The sequence below is a fragment of the Lagenorhynchus albirostris genome, chromosome 1, assembly GCF_949774975.1.
Source record: "Lagenorhynchus albirostris chromosome 1, mLagAlb1.1, whole genome shotgun sequence".
Lineage (NCBI taxonomy): Eukaryota > Metazoa > Chordata > Mammalia > Artiodactyla > Delphinidae > Lagenorhynchus > Lagenorhynchus albirostris.
The window spans coordinates 132,100,074-132,116,064 of NC_083095.1; the positions used below are offsets into that span (position 1 = coordinate 132,100,074).

The following is a 15,991-nucleotide window of genomic DNA, read 5'->3' on the forward strand; positions in this document are numbered from 1 at the left end:
GGAAAAGTATACGTGCTAGAAGCCAGGGCTGGTGCCGCGAAGATGGCCGCTCAGAGAGGTGGGCTGTTGGCTGGGGTGCCAGCGAGAGTGGGGGTGGGTCGCGTCCTCGGACCCTTCCCGACTTGATATACCAGGTAGAACCCACCCGCGGGGCTCTGCGGAAAGATGGAAGGGCGCCGGGCAGGGGAGAGGGCACCTGCGATGGGAATTGAGCCGTAATTGCAGCCCTCGAAGGAGGGTCTTGAGGGGAGAGGGCTGCGCGTGGGTTACTTCGAGACCCGGTGCGGTGGAAATAGATTCCTGCCACCCTCTCCCCGTCACCTTAACGCAACTATCTGCCTCACGTCGGCAGAATATCTTTACTGCCGGTCTTAGAGATGGGGACATCGAGGCCTGCAGAAGGGTCTCAACTAACAACCTACAAACCCCTCATTTGACTCTATCCCCCAGACAGATCCCTCAGCTAGGGTGTAGTTTCCCCGGGACAGGAGGGTCAGGCCTCAGGAGTGGAGTGGAAACTGACGCTCTGTCTGTACCCCCAGTATTCCCACTTTCCTGTGTGGTGCAGCAGTATGCCTGGGGGAAGATGGGTTCCAACAGTGAAGTGGCTCGGCTGCTGGCTAGCAGTGACCCACTGGCCCAGATCTCAGAGGACAAACCATATGCAGAGGTGAGACCCGGGCTGTATTTTAGCCTACTTTACCAGCAGGTGGGACCAAGGTACCCCTCCACTCAAGGGGCCCCAGGCAAGTCATGTGAATCAGCTGGGAAGGGAAGACAGGAAAGAGAGAGGAGGCCTCCTTGGCTTTTGAGATCTGTGCGGGTTGATGAACCCACATGGTAGCACTAGAAGAAGTGAGGTTTTGTCATAATAGACTGGAATTTCCCAAGAACTGTCAGCACTTACTGACTTTTATTTTATTATATTTATTTATTTATTTATTTATGGCTACATTGGGTCTTCGTTGCTGCACGGGCTTTCTCTAGTTGCAGTGAGTGGGGGCTACTCTTCATTGTGGTGCACGGGCTTCTCATTTCGGTGGCTTCTCTTGTTGCGGAGCACGGGCTCTAGGCACGCGGGCTTCAGTAGTTGTGGCACATGGGCTTCAGTAGTTGTAGCTCGCGGGCTCTAGAGCACAGGCTCAGTAGTTGTGGCGCACAGGCTTAGTTGCTCCGTGGCATGTGGGATCTTCCCGGACCAGGGATCGAACCCACATCCCCTGGATGGAGACGGATTCTTAACCACTGCACCACCAGGGAAGTCCCAGCACTTACTGAATTTTAATTCAGCCCTCCTTGACAATTTACTTTGACTAAGTTTGACTTTTTTTTTTTTTTTTTTGTGGTACGCGGGCCTCTTACTGTTGTGGCCTCTCCCGTTGCGGAGCACAGGCTCTGGACGCGCAGGCTGAGCAGCCATGGCTCACGGGCCCAGCCACTCCCCGGCATGTGGGATCTTCCCGGACCTGGGCACGAACCCGTGTCCCCTGCATCGGCAGGCGGACTCTCAACCACTGCGCCACCAGGGAAGCCCAAGTTTGACATTTTTAATAACCTAAAATATATTTTTTTCCTGCCCATTTAGTAGAGAAAAAGCCAAAGCACAGGAAGGCTTAGCCTCTACTTCTGAGACTAGAATAAATGAATGTTAACCCCTCACAGAGCCACCTGAGAGTCAGAGCTTTTCAGGGACCTTGACAATGCAGGTTTCATTCTCCTCACTGGACAGATGAAGAAACTGATACCCAGAGACAGGAAATAACTAGCCCAAGCCTCCACAGCTGGTTGGAGGCAGAGCCTGGACTAGAGCTTGGGTCTCCTGACTCCTGGTGTTCTGGGGCTGCTGCCCTCATGTATGTCTGTGATGGTATGAGCATTTATACCCGGTCTTGGGAGTCCCATTTCAGAACTTGGCTGCCCTGTGGATAGCACAGGGTAACGGATTGGGGCAGGCCAGTGGGTGGTGCCAGCTTCTTCCTTTTTCCCTCCCAAGTTTCCTGTTTTTACAGCTGTGGATGGGGGCCCACCCCCGGGGAGATGCCAAGATCCTTGACAACAGCATCTTGCAGAAGACCCTAGGCCAGTGGATTGCTGAGAACCAGGACTGCTTGGGTTCGAAGGTCAAGGACACCTTTAATGGCAAGCTGCCCTTTCTCTTCAAAGTGCTCTCAGTCGAAACGGCCCTGTCTATCCAGGCACACCCTAACAAGGTACAGGATCAGGGTAGGGCATAGAGGTCAGGGTAGAGAAGAACTTATGTCAAGGCCCTCCCACAATATTTACTGCTGCTTTTACCCTGCCCATGCCAGGCTCCAGCCCCAAATTAAATCCAAGACTTCAACTCCCAATTTAGCTCTGCCAAGCCAATTGCTGGTGACACACGTGGCAGCTAAGTTTAAGTGGACAGCTGACCAGCCTGTGCCAGGGGAGCTTCTCCACACTTGTTCCTGGGCTCTCCTCAGCTAACCCAGGACTATTGATATCTGCCATTTTTCCACCTGGCTCTCTCAAAGAGTTTACCTCCCAAGGCAGGGCAAGTACCCTAGCCATTGCCTCAGCTCCACTCCCATGTCTTTCTGCACAAGCCTGTGAGTCACAGCCTAAGCATGTGTGTGTCCAAACTCCTTATTTCTAGATGAGCAAAGTAAGACCCAGAGAAGAGAGGGATTTACCCAAAGTCACACAGCTTGTTAGTGTCAGAGCTTGGCTTGGTGTTTGGGTTTCCTGATTCGCAGTCCTCTTAAAGCCTGCCCCACCTCTCCCCCACAGTTGGTCCACATGCCTGCCTTGGGTTGGCTGAGCCCTGAGTTTCTGAATTATGCCTTGACTGGGCTCAGTGCCAGAGGTAGGAAGCTGACTGGAGAGTGTCGAGAGCAAGGTCTGGGTGAGACTGGTGTCTTCCTAGATGATGGCTGCACCTTAACCATTCTCCTCTTCCCTGGCCATCCCACAGGAGCTGGCAGAGAAGTTGCACCTCCAGGCTCCACAGCACTACCCCGATGCCAACCATAAGCCAGAGATGGCCATTGCCCTCACCCCCTTCCAGGGCTTATGTGGCTTCCGGCCAGTTGAGGAGATTGTGACCTTTCTGACAAGTAAGGTTGGGCAAAATGCTGAGAGCATGCATATTGGCCTAGGATGCATGGGCAGCCCAGGGCAGAGCTGGAACAGTGGCAGAGAACAGAGGCTGAATGTCACAGGAACTGAGGGGCTGGTTGGCCTCATGAATTCTTGACACTCCGAGGGCAGGCCCGTGAGACCAGGCTCAGGTGTGACTGCTGAGGGTTGGTGGTGAGCAGTCGCTTTTCACTGCAAAGCTTGCATAGCATTGCCTGGCTCCTTGGTTAGGGATGAGATGGGGAGGCCTCCTCCAGCTTCCCACTTTTGCCCATTCCATCTTTACCATTCCTGATATGGGCCCCGGCCTGACCTTCCTGCAGAGGTGCCCGAGTTCCAGTTTCTAACTGGAGATGATGCAGCAACACAGCTGAAGCAGAGCCTGAGCCGTGACTCCCAGGCTGTGGCCTCTGCTCTGCAGAGCTGTTTCTCCCACCTGATGAAGAGCGAGAAGAAGGTAGTGGCGGAGCAGCTCAACCTGTTGGTGAAGCGGATCTCCCAGCAAGGTAGGTGTCTCAGGCCTGGGTGCAACGCTCCGTCCTGGGCCTCTGGCACAGACACTAGGCTGTGGGGATAGGGTTCTCAACCCCTTTGTTCAAGTACAGCACCAAAACGGGCCTGACTTAGATGGCCTGTTAGTGACTTAGCATTTCTTTCGCAGTGTTTGTGGAACAAGCCCCTAGGTTGAGTGCTGCTTCTAGCTGCTCTCCATGGAGTGTTTTATACTTTGGGGCTAGAGAGCAGGAAGTAGATGAAGGGATCCTCTCTCTCCTCCAAAGGCCTGAAGTCCAGAGCTCTCAACCAGTAGATCTTTCCTTAAATACCTGCCCTGTGCCCAACCTTGTGCTAACTAAGGAGAGTTCAGGAAATGACTGTGATGGGTATGGTTGTGTCACCTTTGGGTTGGAGAGTCAATACAAGCAGTGAAAAACAAGGCAGAATGGACTCTTCTGCTGGGAGCATATATGGCACATGTGCTGAGGCCCCAGCTCCTTTTCCAGGCAAGCCCAGAGCTCTTCTGGTTCTGTTTCTCCCCATTTCCCCTACTACCTTTGACCCACAGGGAACTATTTATTTTACCCAAGCATATCCTACGTTTTGTTTTGTTTTGTTTTGTTTTTTGCTGTCTTCTCTGCTTGCATGCCTCTCCCTTTAGGGCTTCTTGCACTCACAGTAGAGCTGATTACTTCTGCTCAGAGCTCCCATAGCACCCTGTTCATACGTCAGGTATAGCCCTTAACACCTGTGTGTAGATATCATCACATGCACACCTGTTAAAACTGGAGTTTTCTCTAGGCCAGGGACCTGTCTCCTTGACCTTCGTGTGTCCCCACAGTGCTTAGCACAGAGTAGGCATTCAGCACGTGTCTGTATGAAGACTCGAAACAACCCTCCAATCCAGACCAACTGGTCTCTTCATTGTGGCACTGACACACTCTGCTTTTACTTAGAGACACCCTCCCCCTTCTCTCCACAGTCAAGGAAGCCCAGATCACCACCCTCCCCTCCTCCCCCCAGTTCCCAAGAAGCCTTCTGCCACCACTCTTGATCAGGCTGAGCTCATCTCCCCTGCTCAGCCTCCAGAACACATTTTAGCCCTTGGTTGCATCCTGCCTCATGCTATCTGGGGTGACCAACCATGTCAGTTTGCCTGGGACTGAGTGATTTTCAGTGTTAAGGGAAAGGCCTGGGCTAACTGGGACAGTTGGTCACCCCACATGGAACCCTTGGGTTATCTCCTAACTAGATTTTAAACTCCTAGAGCAGAGGTTATCAACCAGGGGACACTGACAGTCTGGAGACATTTTTGGTTGTCAAACCCAGGTTTGGGGTGCCAGTGGTATCTCGTGGGTGGAGGCCAGGGATGCTACTGAACATTCTGCAATGCACAGGACAGTCCCCACAACAAAGAATTACCTGTCCCCAAATGTCAATAATGCTGAGGTTGAGAAACACTGTCTAAAAGGACTACACTCTAGCCCTTTTAGTGCCTAGTAGAGTGGTGGGCATATGACTATCTATATAGATAGTCAAAATGGGGAAAACGGCCATCTGTGTAGGCTGGAATATCAAGGAAGGCTGGCCCCCAAAGGGTGGGGGATGTGACGAGGAGAATATGCCCACCAGTTTCTGGATTCCTTGGGTAGGATCTTCTCCAGGACTCTCCTTGGCCAGGGTGGGGCTGTGAACACCACTGAGGGTTCCTAAGTGGCCTTGGGGTGCTCTGTGACCCTCAGTGGCTGCTGGAAACAACATGGAGGACATCTATGGGGAACTCTTGCTGCAGCTGCACCAGCAGTACCCAGGTGATATCGGATGCTTTGCCATCTACTTCCTGAACCTGCTTACCCTGAAGCCGGGGGAGGCCATGTTTCTGGAGGCCAACGTGCCCCATGCCTACCTGAAAGGAGGTGAGCCGCATTTCATCAGTGAGCCCCACTGCCATCCGCCTCAGGCCTTGTTTCACCATCTGGACAAAACAGGAGGGGGTGGTCGAGGAGACCACTTTTAAAGTCCCATCCAGCTCTGACCTCCCAAGGTTCCTGGGGTCAGCAGGGATGATGATGAATGCCAGCTTGAGTTGGACAACTGCTTGGATCCTCACACCACCCCTGTGAGGTCATGATGCTCTCATGTTAAGACCTGTCAATATGTGTGGGAACCACAGTTTGAATCCAGGCTATATTGGATCAAGGCCGTTGTTCTCTTCCCTGCCTTCACATGTCTGTCCTGTCTTTGCAGAGATTTTATGTTAAAAAACACATTGCCGGGCTTCCCTGGTGGCGCAATGGTTGAGAGTCCGCCTGCTGATGCAGGGGACACGGGTTTGTGCCCCGGTCCGGGAAGATCCCACATGCCGCGGAGCGGCTGAACCCGTGAGCCATGGCCGCTGAGCCTGCGCGTCCAGAGCCTGTGCTCCGCAACGGGAGAGGCACAACAGGGAGAGGCCCGCGTACCGCAAAAAAAACAAAAAACCCAAAAAAACACATTGCCACAGAACGGTGTCACATTTTGACTGTTGGCCATTTATCTACTCGTGGACAGGATTCTGTGGTAGAAGGGGAAATTATAAAATCTCTAGAGGGTTGGGGCTCCTCCAGGGGATAAACACGACTCCCCTTGACAATGGTGGGTGACGTGTCACCTGTTTTGGTATCTGTTATCTCAGCCCATTCTCACAGAAGACGCAATTCACATATTTTTACCTAATTCTACAGAGAGCTCATGGCACTCAAGTTAGAAGGCCCTGCCCTGGAGAGCCAAATTCCAAGGCATCCTTCATTAGCTTACCACATGACAACTGTCTGTCCCCAGACTGCGTGGAGTGCATGGCATGTTCGGACAACACGGTGCGTGCTGGCCTGACACCCAAGTTCATCGATGTGCCAACTTTGTGTGAAATGCTCAGCTATATCCCCAGCCCCAGCCAGGACAGGCTTTTTCCTCCAGCACGGAGTCAGGAAGACCCCTACCTCTCTATCTATGATCCCCCTGTGCCAGACTTCACCGTTATGAAGATGGAGGTGAGTGAGGGCTGTGGTGGGTGTTTTTTTTTTTTTTTTTTTTGTGGTGGGTGTTTTTTGTGTGGCATGAAGAACACTGGCAAGGGCCACAATGTGGAGTATACCTGGGGCTGGGTTTCCTTTCTGCCAAGCTCGTGTGATGGGAGAATGGCCACAGGGCCTGTCTGTGGCTCTCTGTACCAGGGACCAGACAAGGGCCTCTGTGCTGACAAAAGCCCGAGCCGTGGGGGAGAAGGTGGCAGAGCTCTCCCTCTCACTGTCCTTGGAGTTGTCCTGGGACCCCTGTGAGCTAACAGCAGCTCAAACCCTGCTCCATCTTGCTGTTTCTTTCTGCCCAGGTGCCTGGCTCCGTCACTGAATATAGGGTCTTGGCGCTGGACTCTGCAAGTATCCTCCTGATGGTGCAGGGGACAGTGACAGCCAGCACCCGCACAGCCCAGGCCACAATCTCCCTGAAGCGTGGCGGGGTGCTCTTCATTGGGGCCAATGAGAGTGTCTCACTGAAGCTCACGCTGCCTAAGGACCTGCTGATGTTCCGTGCCTGCTGCCTGCTGTAGAGGCCACAGCCTTCCTGGCTCTTCTCTGCCAGTCACCCTACATCCTGGCCAGCCTCACCTCCTCAGGCCCAGCCCAAATCCCTTCCCTGTTCCGGGCTCTTTGGGTATACCCTGAAAGAGCTGGGGTAGAAGAGCTTGAAGTCAGTGACTCCTGAGCAGGCCTAGGCTGAACCGTCTTCTTCCTGGTAGGAGGGGCCCACGTGAGAACTGATACTCCCCTTGTATTCTTGCCACCCTTGAGCCAGGCTCTCCTCGATGCACGAAGCTGCAGCTGTTCCAGCCTATAGCATTAGGCAGAGTGGTGAAATCTATGATTAGCTCAATATCAGTCACAGCAAGATAGGTAATTAATTTGGAAGAACAGGGTTCTGGCCCCAGGACTGCCCATTTCCTCAGTGCAGAGAAGGAGGGAAAAGGGTAGGCCTGTGGACTAATGTTGCTGTGTCAAAGCAATTAAAGATCACCTGTGTTGAGGCCTGTGGGCTAAAGAGTACTCAGCCTTTGCCATTCCAGTCCCTGAAGCGGGCTGAAAGAGCCCTCCCTGGATGTTGTCCAGTTTTTGCTTTATTCCTGTTTCAGACAGCTTCCTGAGGTAGGCAGGCTAGACTCCAGAGGCCTTATAAAGGAAGGTGTGGGAGAGATAGCCTGCTGTAGCTTCAGCTGCAGAGCTTGCAGGCAAACCTTGGGCCCTCCAGCCCTGCACACAGTGGAATATGGGTCTAAAGAAAGGCACTGTCAGTGCAGAGGTTCTTCTCTCCAGTGCTTTAGTTGGCTTTAGGGCAGGGATCATCAGGCTAAGGCCAGCAGGCTGGATCTGGCCACGCCCTTTCATTTACATACTGTTCAGCTCCATTCAGGCTACAATGGCAAAGTTGAGTAGGTGCACCGAACTGTATGGCCTGCAAAGCCAAATGTACTGACTGGCCCTTCACAAAGGTTGTCAATCACTTCTCTAGAGCACATTAAGTCACTGTAGATACAGGGACTAAAGGACAGGACAATCTAATTAGTGTTGTGAAGAGAAATCAAGCTACTTTTTTCCTACAATGGCAGGAAGTACCTATGAGGGCATCTACTCTCCCTGTGCCTACCCTCTAGAGGTGGGACACACCCAGGAGATTGCACAGCTGTGTGTTTTGCCACTGAAGTTTCTGACTAGCAGTCTTAGATGCTATCACCCCAGACTAAGCAGAGACCCAGGCTAGTAGCTCCTTCCTGTAGGTAAGGGATTAATCTCACACAAAAGAATCTTTCTGGGCTGCTGCCCACACTAGACCTGTACAATGGAATTCCAGGAAACTACCTTCAAAAAAGTTCTAGCCAATCTGTTCGGCTTTTTTTGGCTTCCAGTAAATTTTCTTCAGCTGAAAAAAAAAACCCTGAAAAACAAAACAAAACCTGGGAAGAAAGGGTCTGCCAAAGGGAATTCATTCTAATGAGAAGTGATATGCAAAGGCCTATTCCATCTGTGGTCTCCAATGAGCAGGCCTGAAAACTACGCCTATTGGGAACAGGAGAAAGGAGAGGCAGTCCTCAGAAGAACGGTTGGGGCTATTAGGCTATTTCTTCATTTTAGAATTCAGAAGGGGCAATGACCGTGGTCTAGGCCTTTGTTAAAAATCCTATTGCAACACAGAGACTCAGGCTCAACTAGCATGATTGTATTTATTCTTACAAACTTACAGAGCTATAGAAGCCTAAGCCAAGAGTTCTGTAGAGTAAACACCATACAGTACCACTCCCATCTGTGAGGTAAGCCTGAATACCTCCCTGTCTCCTCAGAGCGCTGTCACCTGCAACACACCCAGCACTTTTAATTAAGGCAGTCTGGTTCTAGACACCTTGGTGCCTTTATTCGTGACATTCGTGGCTTCTAGCCCCAAGCAATCGACCATTTCTACCCTTCCTTGCTGTACAATGTTCCTGCAACTTTTTCTACGAAGGTAATGCCTTCCACACAGGGTCAACCAGCTCTGAAACATTCCGGGGGAGAGGTGTGGCCAAATACACCAGTGTGGCTTTACGACAGCAACCACCGGAGGGCCTGGTTCTTGGGGTCCTGCTGCCATCCTCACCCCCAGCAGCTGTCAAACACTAACCAAATGAAGCAACAGACTGGGCAAGTTCCCAAGTTGGGGTCACACCTCAATCCTGACTACCCTACCCCTTAGGCTGGGAACCCTGTCCACTTCCATTCAGTCCCATTTGGTTGTAGGTAAGGCCAAAAAAAAAAAAGAGAACCACTAAAAAATTAAATTCCAGAGAGAGGTCTGGTATAGCAAGAGATGCTATCTACTGGGGGTCACAGGAGATGATGCCGGCCTTTTGGTGTTTTCATACTGGGGACTGAAAGGCTGTATTGACCCCAGAGGTTTACTGTAAAGCCCAATCCTGAGTATCCACTGTGAGGCCCATGCTGTGGTCAGAGGAATCTGGATGCAACAGAATGGCTTTCCCTAGGGTGAAGGGAGGCCCTCTGCAATGGCAAGATTATTTCCTCGGGGGGGGGGGGGCGTGGGAGCTTTCCCAGGTCCCTCCTCCTCATCCTGTCTGTGAGTCTCTGTCTCTGTCAAAGCCCACATATCTGCACCAGTATACTTTTCACCCATTGCTGCTACTCAAGTGTAAAAAGTTAAATAGGGTAATTCCCTGGCGGTCCAGTGGTTAGGACTCCGCGCTTCCACTGCAGGGGCCTGGGTTTCATCCCTCCCTGGACGGGGAACCAACACTGCCACAAGCCGCAGTGCGGCGGGGGTGGGGGAAAATATAAAGTTAAACAAATGGGAAGGCACCTAACTACTCCTGCAGCTCCCTCTGCTGGTAAGCAAAAAGTGCAGGCTTCCGGGGCGAGCTCCAGAACCTTCACCCAACCTTAGCTCAAGGACTGGGTGAAGATACTAGCTAAGACCAAGGTGAAGAATGGCAACCAAGGAAAGACAAATTTTGTCTACACAGTAGAGCAGTTTTTCTCTAAGGATGGACGGACCAAGTTACTAAGCTCACCCAGACAGTTGGACCAGATGGGAATGCTGTGCTTCCAGGGATTCTGGAAGCCTTGATCAGGTTGTGCCATTAAGCAACCTGCTGAACAGTCAAACAGCAACAACTGGAAGAGGGCCTTCAAAGGGCCCTGCTTTATGTTCTCTTGAAGGTCAAATAGGTAACCCATCTTGGAGCTAGGAAGAGGAGGAGAGCATATGGAATTTCTTGAACTGGATTGGTCCCAAATAGTTAAATTCTTTTTCAGAGACTCCCAGCTGCAAGCCATAAAGTGCTGTTCTCTGCCTCCACACAACATATCCAGCACAACCTGGGCGCAGGAGCTCTCCTTTCCCCTCCATACGGCATGGTGACAAAGATGTCTGCAAGTTTTTCTCTTAGCCAACTTTGTCACTCACCATAAGAACCAGAATTCCTCTGTTCCTTCCCTTATTAAAGTGGTTTCTCCAACCATTCCAACAGCAGAGGAAAACTGCAGAATCCCACCTATCCCCTGTGGCCCAGATGGGGGCCTCTGGCCTGAGAAGCACCAGGTATGGGGTAACTGCGGTCACTGACTTTCCCAGAGGGTCAGTGTCTCCAGTGATTCTGGGCTTGACAGCAGTTCCCACTTCACTCTGTGACCAATGAAGGGCCAACAGGACTCTGCAGTCATGGTGAGCAGGGCCCATCTTAGGGGGTTATGTCTACTGGAGGGTACAGGAGGAAGCATCCCTAAGACAGCACCAGCAGCAGGAGCATGTGGAGGAAGTCATAGGCTTGGGGGGAATGAGGTCCAAGTCCTCATCATCTGGAATCTCATCCAGGTGGTACCCATCCTGGAGCAGCTGCCGGCTCACATCCTGGTTCACCTGCTAAGAGCAGGAGAGGAGAGAACTATAAGCCAGGCTACAAGGCAGAAATAACTGCTGCTCAAAAGGCAGACCCGCATTTCCTTACTATGCATGCTCCACCCTCAGGCCAAGCCCACACAACCCGGGATTACAGGAAGAAGTGCCTCACCCAGCAGGGAGGGACATCCAGGAGCCTGAGCCAGTACTATCCAGGCTGCATTGTCACTAGCTGCCAGGGCAGCTGCCCTCACTAAAGAATCCTGAGAAAGCTGATATAAATATCAGATTACAGATTATGTTTGAAAGTCAAGACCTGACCATTCCCACTGGGAACCCAGACTGGTCCCTATGAAGGCTGAAGAATATGGAACAATGATAACAGAATAATCGGGTAGAAGGGTAGAGGAATATGGGTTAGAGTTGAACGGGGTGGGGAATAGCTTATTCTGCACTGCCAGTTAGCCATGTCATCCTTTGATGCCAACAGAGCTCATTCCTTGCAAAGTGGCATCTGTCAGCCCGGCTTCACCAATTCCACTGAGCAGAAGGAAAATGAGACTGCAGAGTGTAGGACTTTCTCTGGTTCTTGGCTAATTTTTTTTTTCTTTTTTTTTTTAACAATCTTAGGCACCCAGAGGTTCAAGGAGGATACAGTTTTCAAACTGCCTGTATTCTCTGGCAGAAACTCAGGGGGCGGCCAAGGGTTTCCAGGAGAATAAGGAAGAAATACCAGTGGTATACAGTCAGGTCCCCAGCACTTCATCTCTGTCAAAGGCAGTAAGCCGCACGTGCCAGAACTTTACGCCCCCGTGTTTCTGTCTGGGCCAGTCACTCTGGAAACTGTCCAAAAGGCCAGCCCAGGAGTATCTATCTCTGTCTCAGTTCCCATAGATGGAACAACTGAAGGAACAGAAGTCGGCCTGGAAGAAAGCAAGCTTGGTGGAGGATGGCCAGGGGAGGGACAGAAATGCTAATCTCAGATAAAAGACAATCAAAAGAAGGGAGACCAGAATTACTGTGTGATGCTGGAGGCAGGACTAGGACCACTAAGTCCAGGCTGCAGGAGACACTTCCAATTAACAAGGAAGACTTCTCTACGAGCTACCTGAATTGTGTGTGCCGGTGGGGGAAGACAGGCAGCAAGGTTTCTTGAAGGTAGTACTCACTACTCACTACCCAATTACAAGAAGCATTCAAACAAGCAGAGGATGGTAAACACTTAGCTGGGATTTATCAAGAGGATTCCTTTTCTAAGTGGTGGCCTGGATTAGAAGACTAGTGAGGTCATTTCCATCCCTAAGGGTCTATGGTCTCCTGGACTTTCAACAGCACTCCTCAGACACCTAAACTTCTGCTGGAGGAAGAGGGCAGAGTAGAAGACTGGAGAACAGACTGGAAGTCTAGCACAGTGCCATGCATACAGCAGGAACCAGACAAGCATTTGGCAGTGGCAGTGACACTGCCTGCAGCCTGGCCCCACCACAGAAAGGTGCTCTGGACTTGCCTCTGCAGAGGAATACCCGGAGGAGTATCTGGATTCCAGCTCCCCATCACTAGGAGAAAAGGAAGACAGTCAGTTCGGGGAGATGCCCGTGGAGCACAGCTACAAATGGCAAGGTGCACAGCATGCAAAGGAGTCTGGAGGACTTGTGAAGCAAAGACCACACACCATAGAACTCAAACCCATAATCTGCCATGAGTATAAATGGCTCCTTCCATTGGCTCCAGCAGGGACAGGGTCACTGTCACTAACAGTGCAGACATAATAGGGCAGGATGATTCCCCCAGACAAGGTTGGTGCTTCAAATCCAAGAGCAGCAAGATCACCTATGAGTCCTCTAAGCAAGCCATCCTGGGAAGAGATAGTGCTCTGAAGCAGCAGCCCTGGAACATGCACAAAAGGTCTTGGAAGAGACAGGGAATAAGCGAAGCAAGTGATCTGAAATTTTATCCAAGTCACTCCCCAAGGGGTATTTTCAAGGAGGGCACTCACCTGTCAGAGTCGAGGGACACCAGGTTTTCATCTGGACTCTGACTAAGAGCAGTATAGCCCTTGTTAAACTTCACTGACCTGAGGGGAGATGGGGGGACAGACCAAGCATAGATGAAACGCCAGCATTTCACAGGGAAAGCCAGAGTCCTCGCCCTTATGGAAAAAAAAAAAACTGCACTACTCCTGACTTGCCTTCTGTCTGGACAGCCACCACTGCCTGCCATGTATCTGGGCACAGCTCCTCAGAATGTGCACTTCCCCACACCACTCCCCCTGCTGCTCCTGAGCAAAAGCACACCTCTTTCATGAATCAGGAAAAGCCCCATCTCCCCACCTTATTTAACCAGAGAACAGAAAATCCAAAGTCCTTAGACAAATTCCTTCACCTGCTTTAGCTCTTCTTTGTAAAAGAGGCCCTGGATAAGGTCCCATCCAGCCCTCAGAGTTTACCGTCTGTTAAGAAGAAAATACAGCCCTGGCTGTTTCCACACTGCTCTCCATCCTCACTTCTGGGGATCCCAGCCATTATGCTACCCCCTAATTTAGACAGTGAATGATCCTAGGCACTGACGAAAACTCTTATTCCAAAGCTCCTTCCCTGACGTCATCACATCCTGGAAGGGAAAGACAAGGTCGTTCCTCTTTCCGTTTTAAAACAGTGAACCGGACAGGTTGGCCTTAGGGGCATCACTAGCTGGGCCTTAAGCGTGGGTACTCTGTCTCCCAGACTACACTAAGGCCTTCTCTGGAAACGCTTGCACAGAGGAGGTGGCGCCTGCTGAGACCTTTTCCCTGAAGAGTCGGGGCGGTTCGGCGCGGCCCCCAGCATGCCTTTTCTCCGCAGAACTGCCTTAGCCAGGTCCCGGTGCTTCTCTGGAAGTCAAAGGGATCGGGTCAGCGGGGTGTTCCCCACTCCGCCGTGCCTCCCAAACGCCAGGAGCCCGCTCTCCGAACAGACTTCCGGGTGCGGGAGCGGGCTATAGGAGCCCCTCCGGGGTCGACCCAGCGGCGCTCCGGAGCCCGCCCGGGACGCGGCAGCCCGCCCAAGCAGAGACCCCTCATCGGGCCGCACTCACGCAGCTTGGCCTGACTGGAAGGCGCGCGCGCCACCATGTACGGCCCCCGCTTCTCCACAGCCGCCGGGGTCCGCTTCCCCAGCCAGGGGACTCCAATGCCGCTTCGCTCGGTGGGCGGCCCTGCAGCGCCGGTCCCGCTGGGCCGGGGTGCCGGGACAGACGCCCTCGCCGCAGGCTCGCTGGGCTCCGCGGTCGCCATCGCCTGGCCACGCCCCGCCGAGTCGCGGAGCCCCGCCTCCTGACTAACCAGCTGTCAGCCGGGAGAGAGGCGGTCCCTCCTCAAGCAAGATGGCGGCGCGCAGGTGTGGGCCGTAAGCGCCCGAGCTTTCTGATCGCGCCTGCTGCAGGGTTGGCTCAACTGTTCCGCCCTTCCGGGGGCTGGATTGTTTCAGTCCCTTCTTTCTAGCACCCTGCGGTGCTCGTAGTCGGCCTGACCCTGGGGATGTCAAGCCAAGTTATGTCTCTAGTCGAAATTAAATATCGATATTTCCGGGGGGCTGCGGGTGCGCGCCCTCAGACTCAGAGCCCGTTAGGCCCTGGCGCGCACGCGCTCCCCGCAGTGTTTCCGCACAGGTCCTCTCGCCACATTTGGAGCTCCCCAAGGGCGGACCGGGGAGAGGCTGGATTGAACCGAAAAGAGCGGTATGACAAAGGGAGGTATTAACTCCCGTCTCTACAAAAGGAAACAGGCTCGAGAGAAAGGTTCAAGGACCTTGTGGAGGTCACACAAACTAGAGGCAGTGCCTTGGGAACGCCAAACCTTCGTTATTTCCAACACCGCGCTGTGCCCGAGACCTTGGATGAGACCTGACCTTCTCTAGGCCTCAGTTTCCACATTTTAAAATGAAACCAACGTCACTACCTGTCTTACAGTGATAAACAAGGACAAAATAGTACTTGGAAAGAAGAGTAAAAGTGCGCTGTGTTTGGGACTTCCCTAGTGGTGCAGTGGTTAAGACTCCATGCTCCCAATGCAAGGGACCCGGGTTCCATCCCTGGTCAGGGAACTAGATCCCCCATGCATGCCAGGCAACTAAAGATCCCACGGGCAGCAACGACGATCCGGCGCAGCCAAATAAATAATAACTAAATATTAAGAAAGTGTGCTGTGTTTGTGTGCGTCGGGGCATGGAGCTGTCATGGCTCTTGACGTTTCTGGACCCCAAGGGATATGCTTGTGGCTGGCTGGAAAGTAGCTCCAGATCCTTGTAGTAATTGCCAAATCTCACAAGGCTGTCCCAAGGTGAATTTATTAGCTTCCACAGGGTAGGTCAACAGTGTGCAACTTATGAACCCCCAGGGCCACCCAGAGAGTTGAGCAGGAGTATGCCGCAGACAGGATAAGAGGAAAGGACTAAATTTTTTGAAAAATCAGAAGCGCAAAGGAATGCTAACTATTTGGGTAGATTCCACCGCTGTTTTTGACCTCCAGACAGCAATTTCATGTGGCTCAACTTAATATTTAATCCTCCTGCCCTCCCAATGAAGCACTGTTACTCCCACTAAGCAAATGAGGCTTAGATTTGGTCAAATTCACCAGTTAAGTGGTAAACCTGGAATTTGTTATTTATTATGTTTTTATATATTTTATTAATTTTTTTATACAGCAGGTTCTTATTAGTTATCCATTTTATACATATTAGTGTATATGTCAATCCCAATCTCCCAATTCATCACAACTGCATCTATTGAGATGATCATACAGTTTTCATCCTTTTATTTTGTTAATGTGATGTTCATTAAGTCCCCTACATACAACCAAGTTCTGTTCTGAGAACGCGTTTGTAAGTCCAATTTGTTCATAAGTCCAACAAAGTTAGCCTAGGTAGCCAACTAACACAATTGGCTATAGAGTACTGTACTGTAATAGGTTTATAGTATTTTTCACGCA

The 15,991-nt window shown here is 51.7% G+C and overlaps 2 protein-coding genes across 11 annotated transcripts; one reads left to right on the top strand and one right to left on the bottom strand.

Moving 5' to 3' along the window:
• Positions 1 to 8,524, top strand: MPI (mannose phosphate isomerase). Of its 8 annotated transcripts, none has more exons than XM_060154110.1 (8): positions 7 to 58; positions 543 to 670; positions 2,010 to 2,210; positions 2,954 to 3,095; positions 3,441 to 3,623; positions 5,355 to 5,528; positions 6,433 to 6,641; positions 6,980 to 8,524. In XM_060154110.1, exons 1-8 carry the CDS (start codon positions 43 to 45, stop codon positions 7,196 to 7,198), a joined length of 1,272 nt encoding a protein of 423 aa, XP_060010093.1. In that variant the 5' UTR covers positions 7 to 42; the 3' UTR covers positions 7,199 to 8,524. The 8 variants fall into 8 exon arrangements, with proteins under 8 accessions (XP_060010121.1, XP_060010093.1, XP_060010142.1 ...); XM_060154122.1 differs by having other exon boundaries at positions 37 to 134; XM_060154114.1 differs by having other exon boundaries at positions 38 to 134; positions 1,994 to 2,210.
• Positions 8,525 to 9,709: 1,185 nt separating this feature from the next.
• On the bottom strand, positions 9,710 to 14,315 carry FAM219B (family with sequence similarity 219 member B). 3 transcript variants are annotated; one of them, XM_060154193.1, is made up of 5 exons: positions 14,101 to 14,315; positions 13,810 to 13,897; positions 13,025 to 13,102; positions 12,536 to 12,584; positions 9,710 to 11,049 (listed from the first exon to the last, which is right to left on the bottom strand). In XM_060154193.1, the coding sequence occupies exons 1-5, from the start codon at positions 14,297 to 14,299 to the stop codon at positions 10,885 to 10,887; spliced, it is 579 nt and encodes a 192-aa protein (XP_060010176.1). In that variant the 5' UTR covers positions 14,300 to 14,315; the 3' UTR covers positions 9,710 to 10,884. The 3 variants fall into 3 exon arrangements, with proteins under 3 accessions (XP_060010176.1, XP_060010166.1, XP_060010186.1); XM_060154183.1 differs by having other exon boundaries at positions 9,710 to 11,052; XM_060154203.1 differs by lacking the exon at positions 9,710 to 11,049 and adding an exon at positions 11,064 to 12,382.
• Positions 14,316 to 15,991: the final 1,676 nt, after the last annotated feature.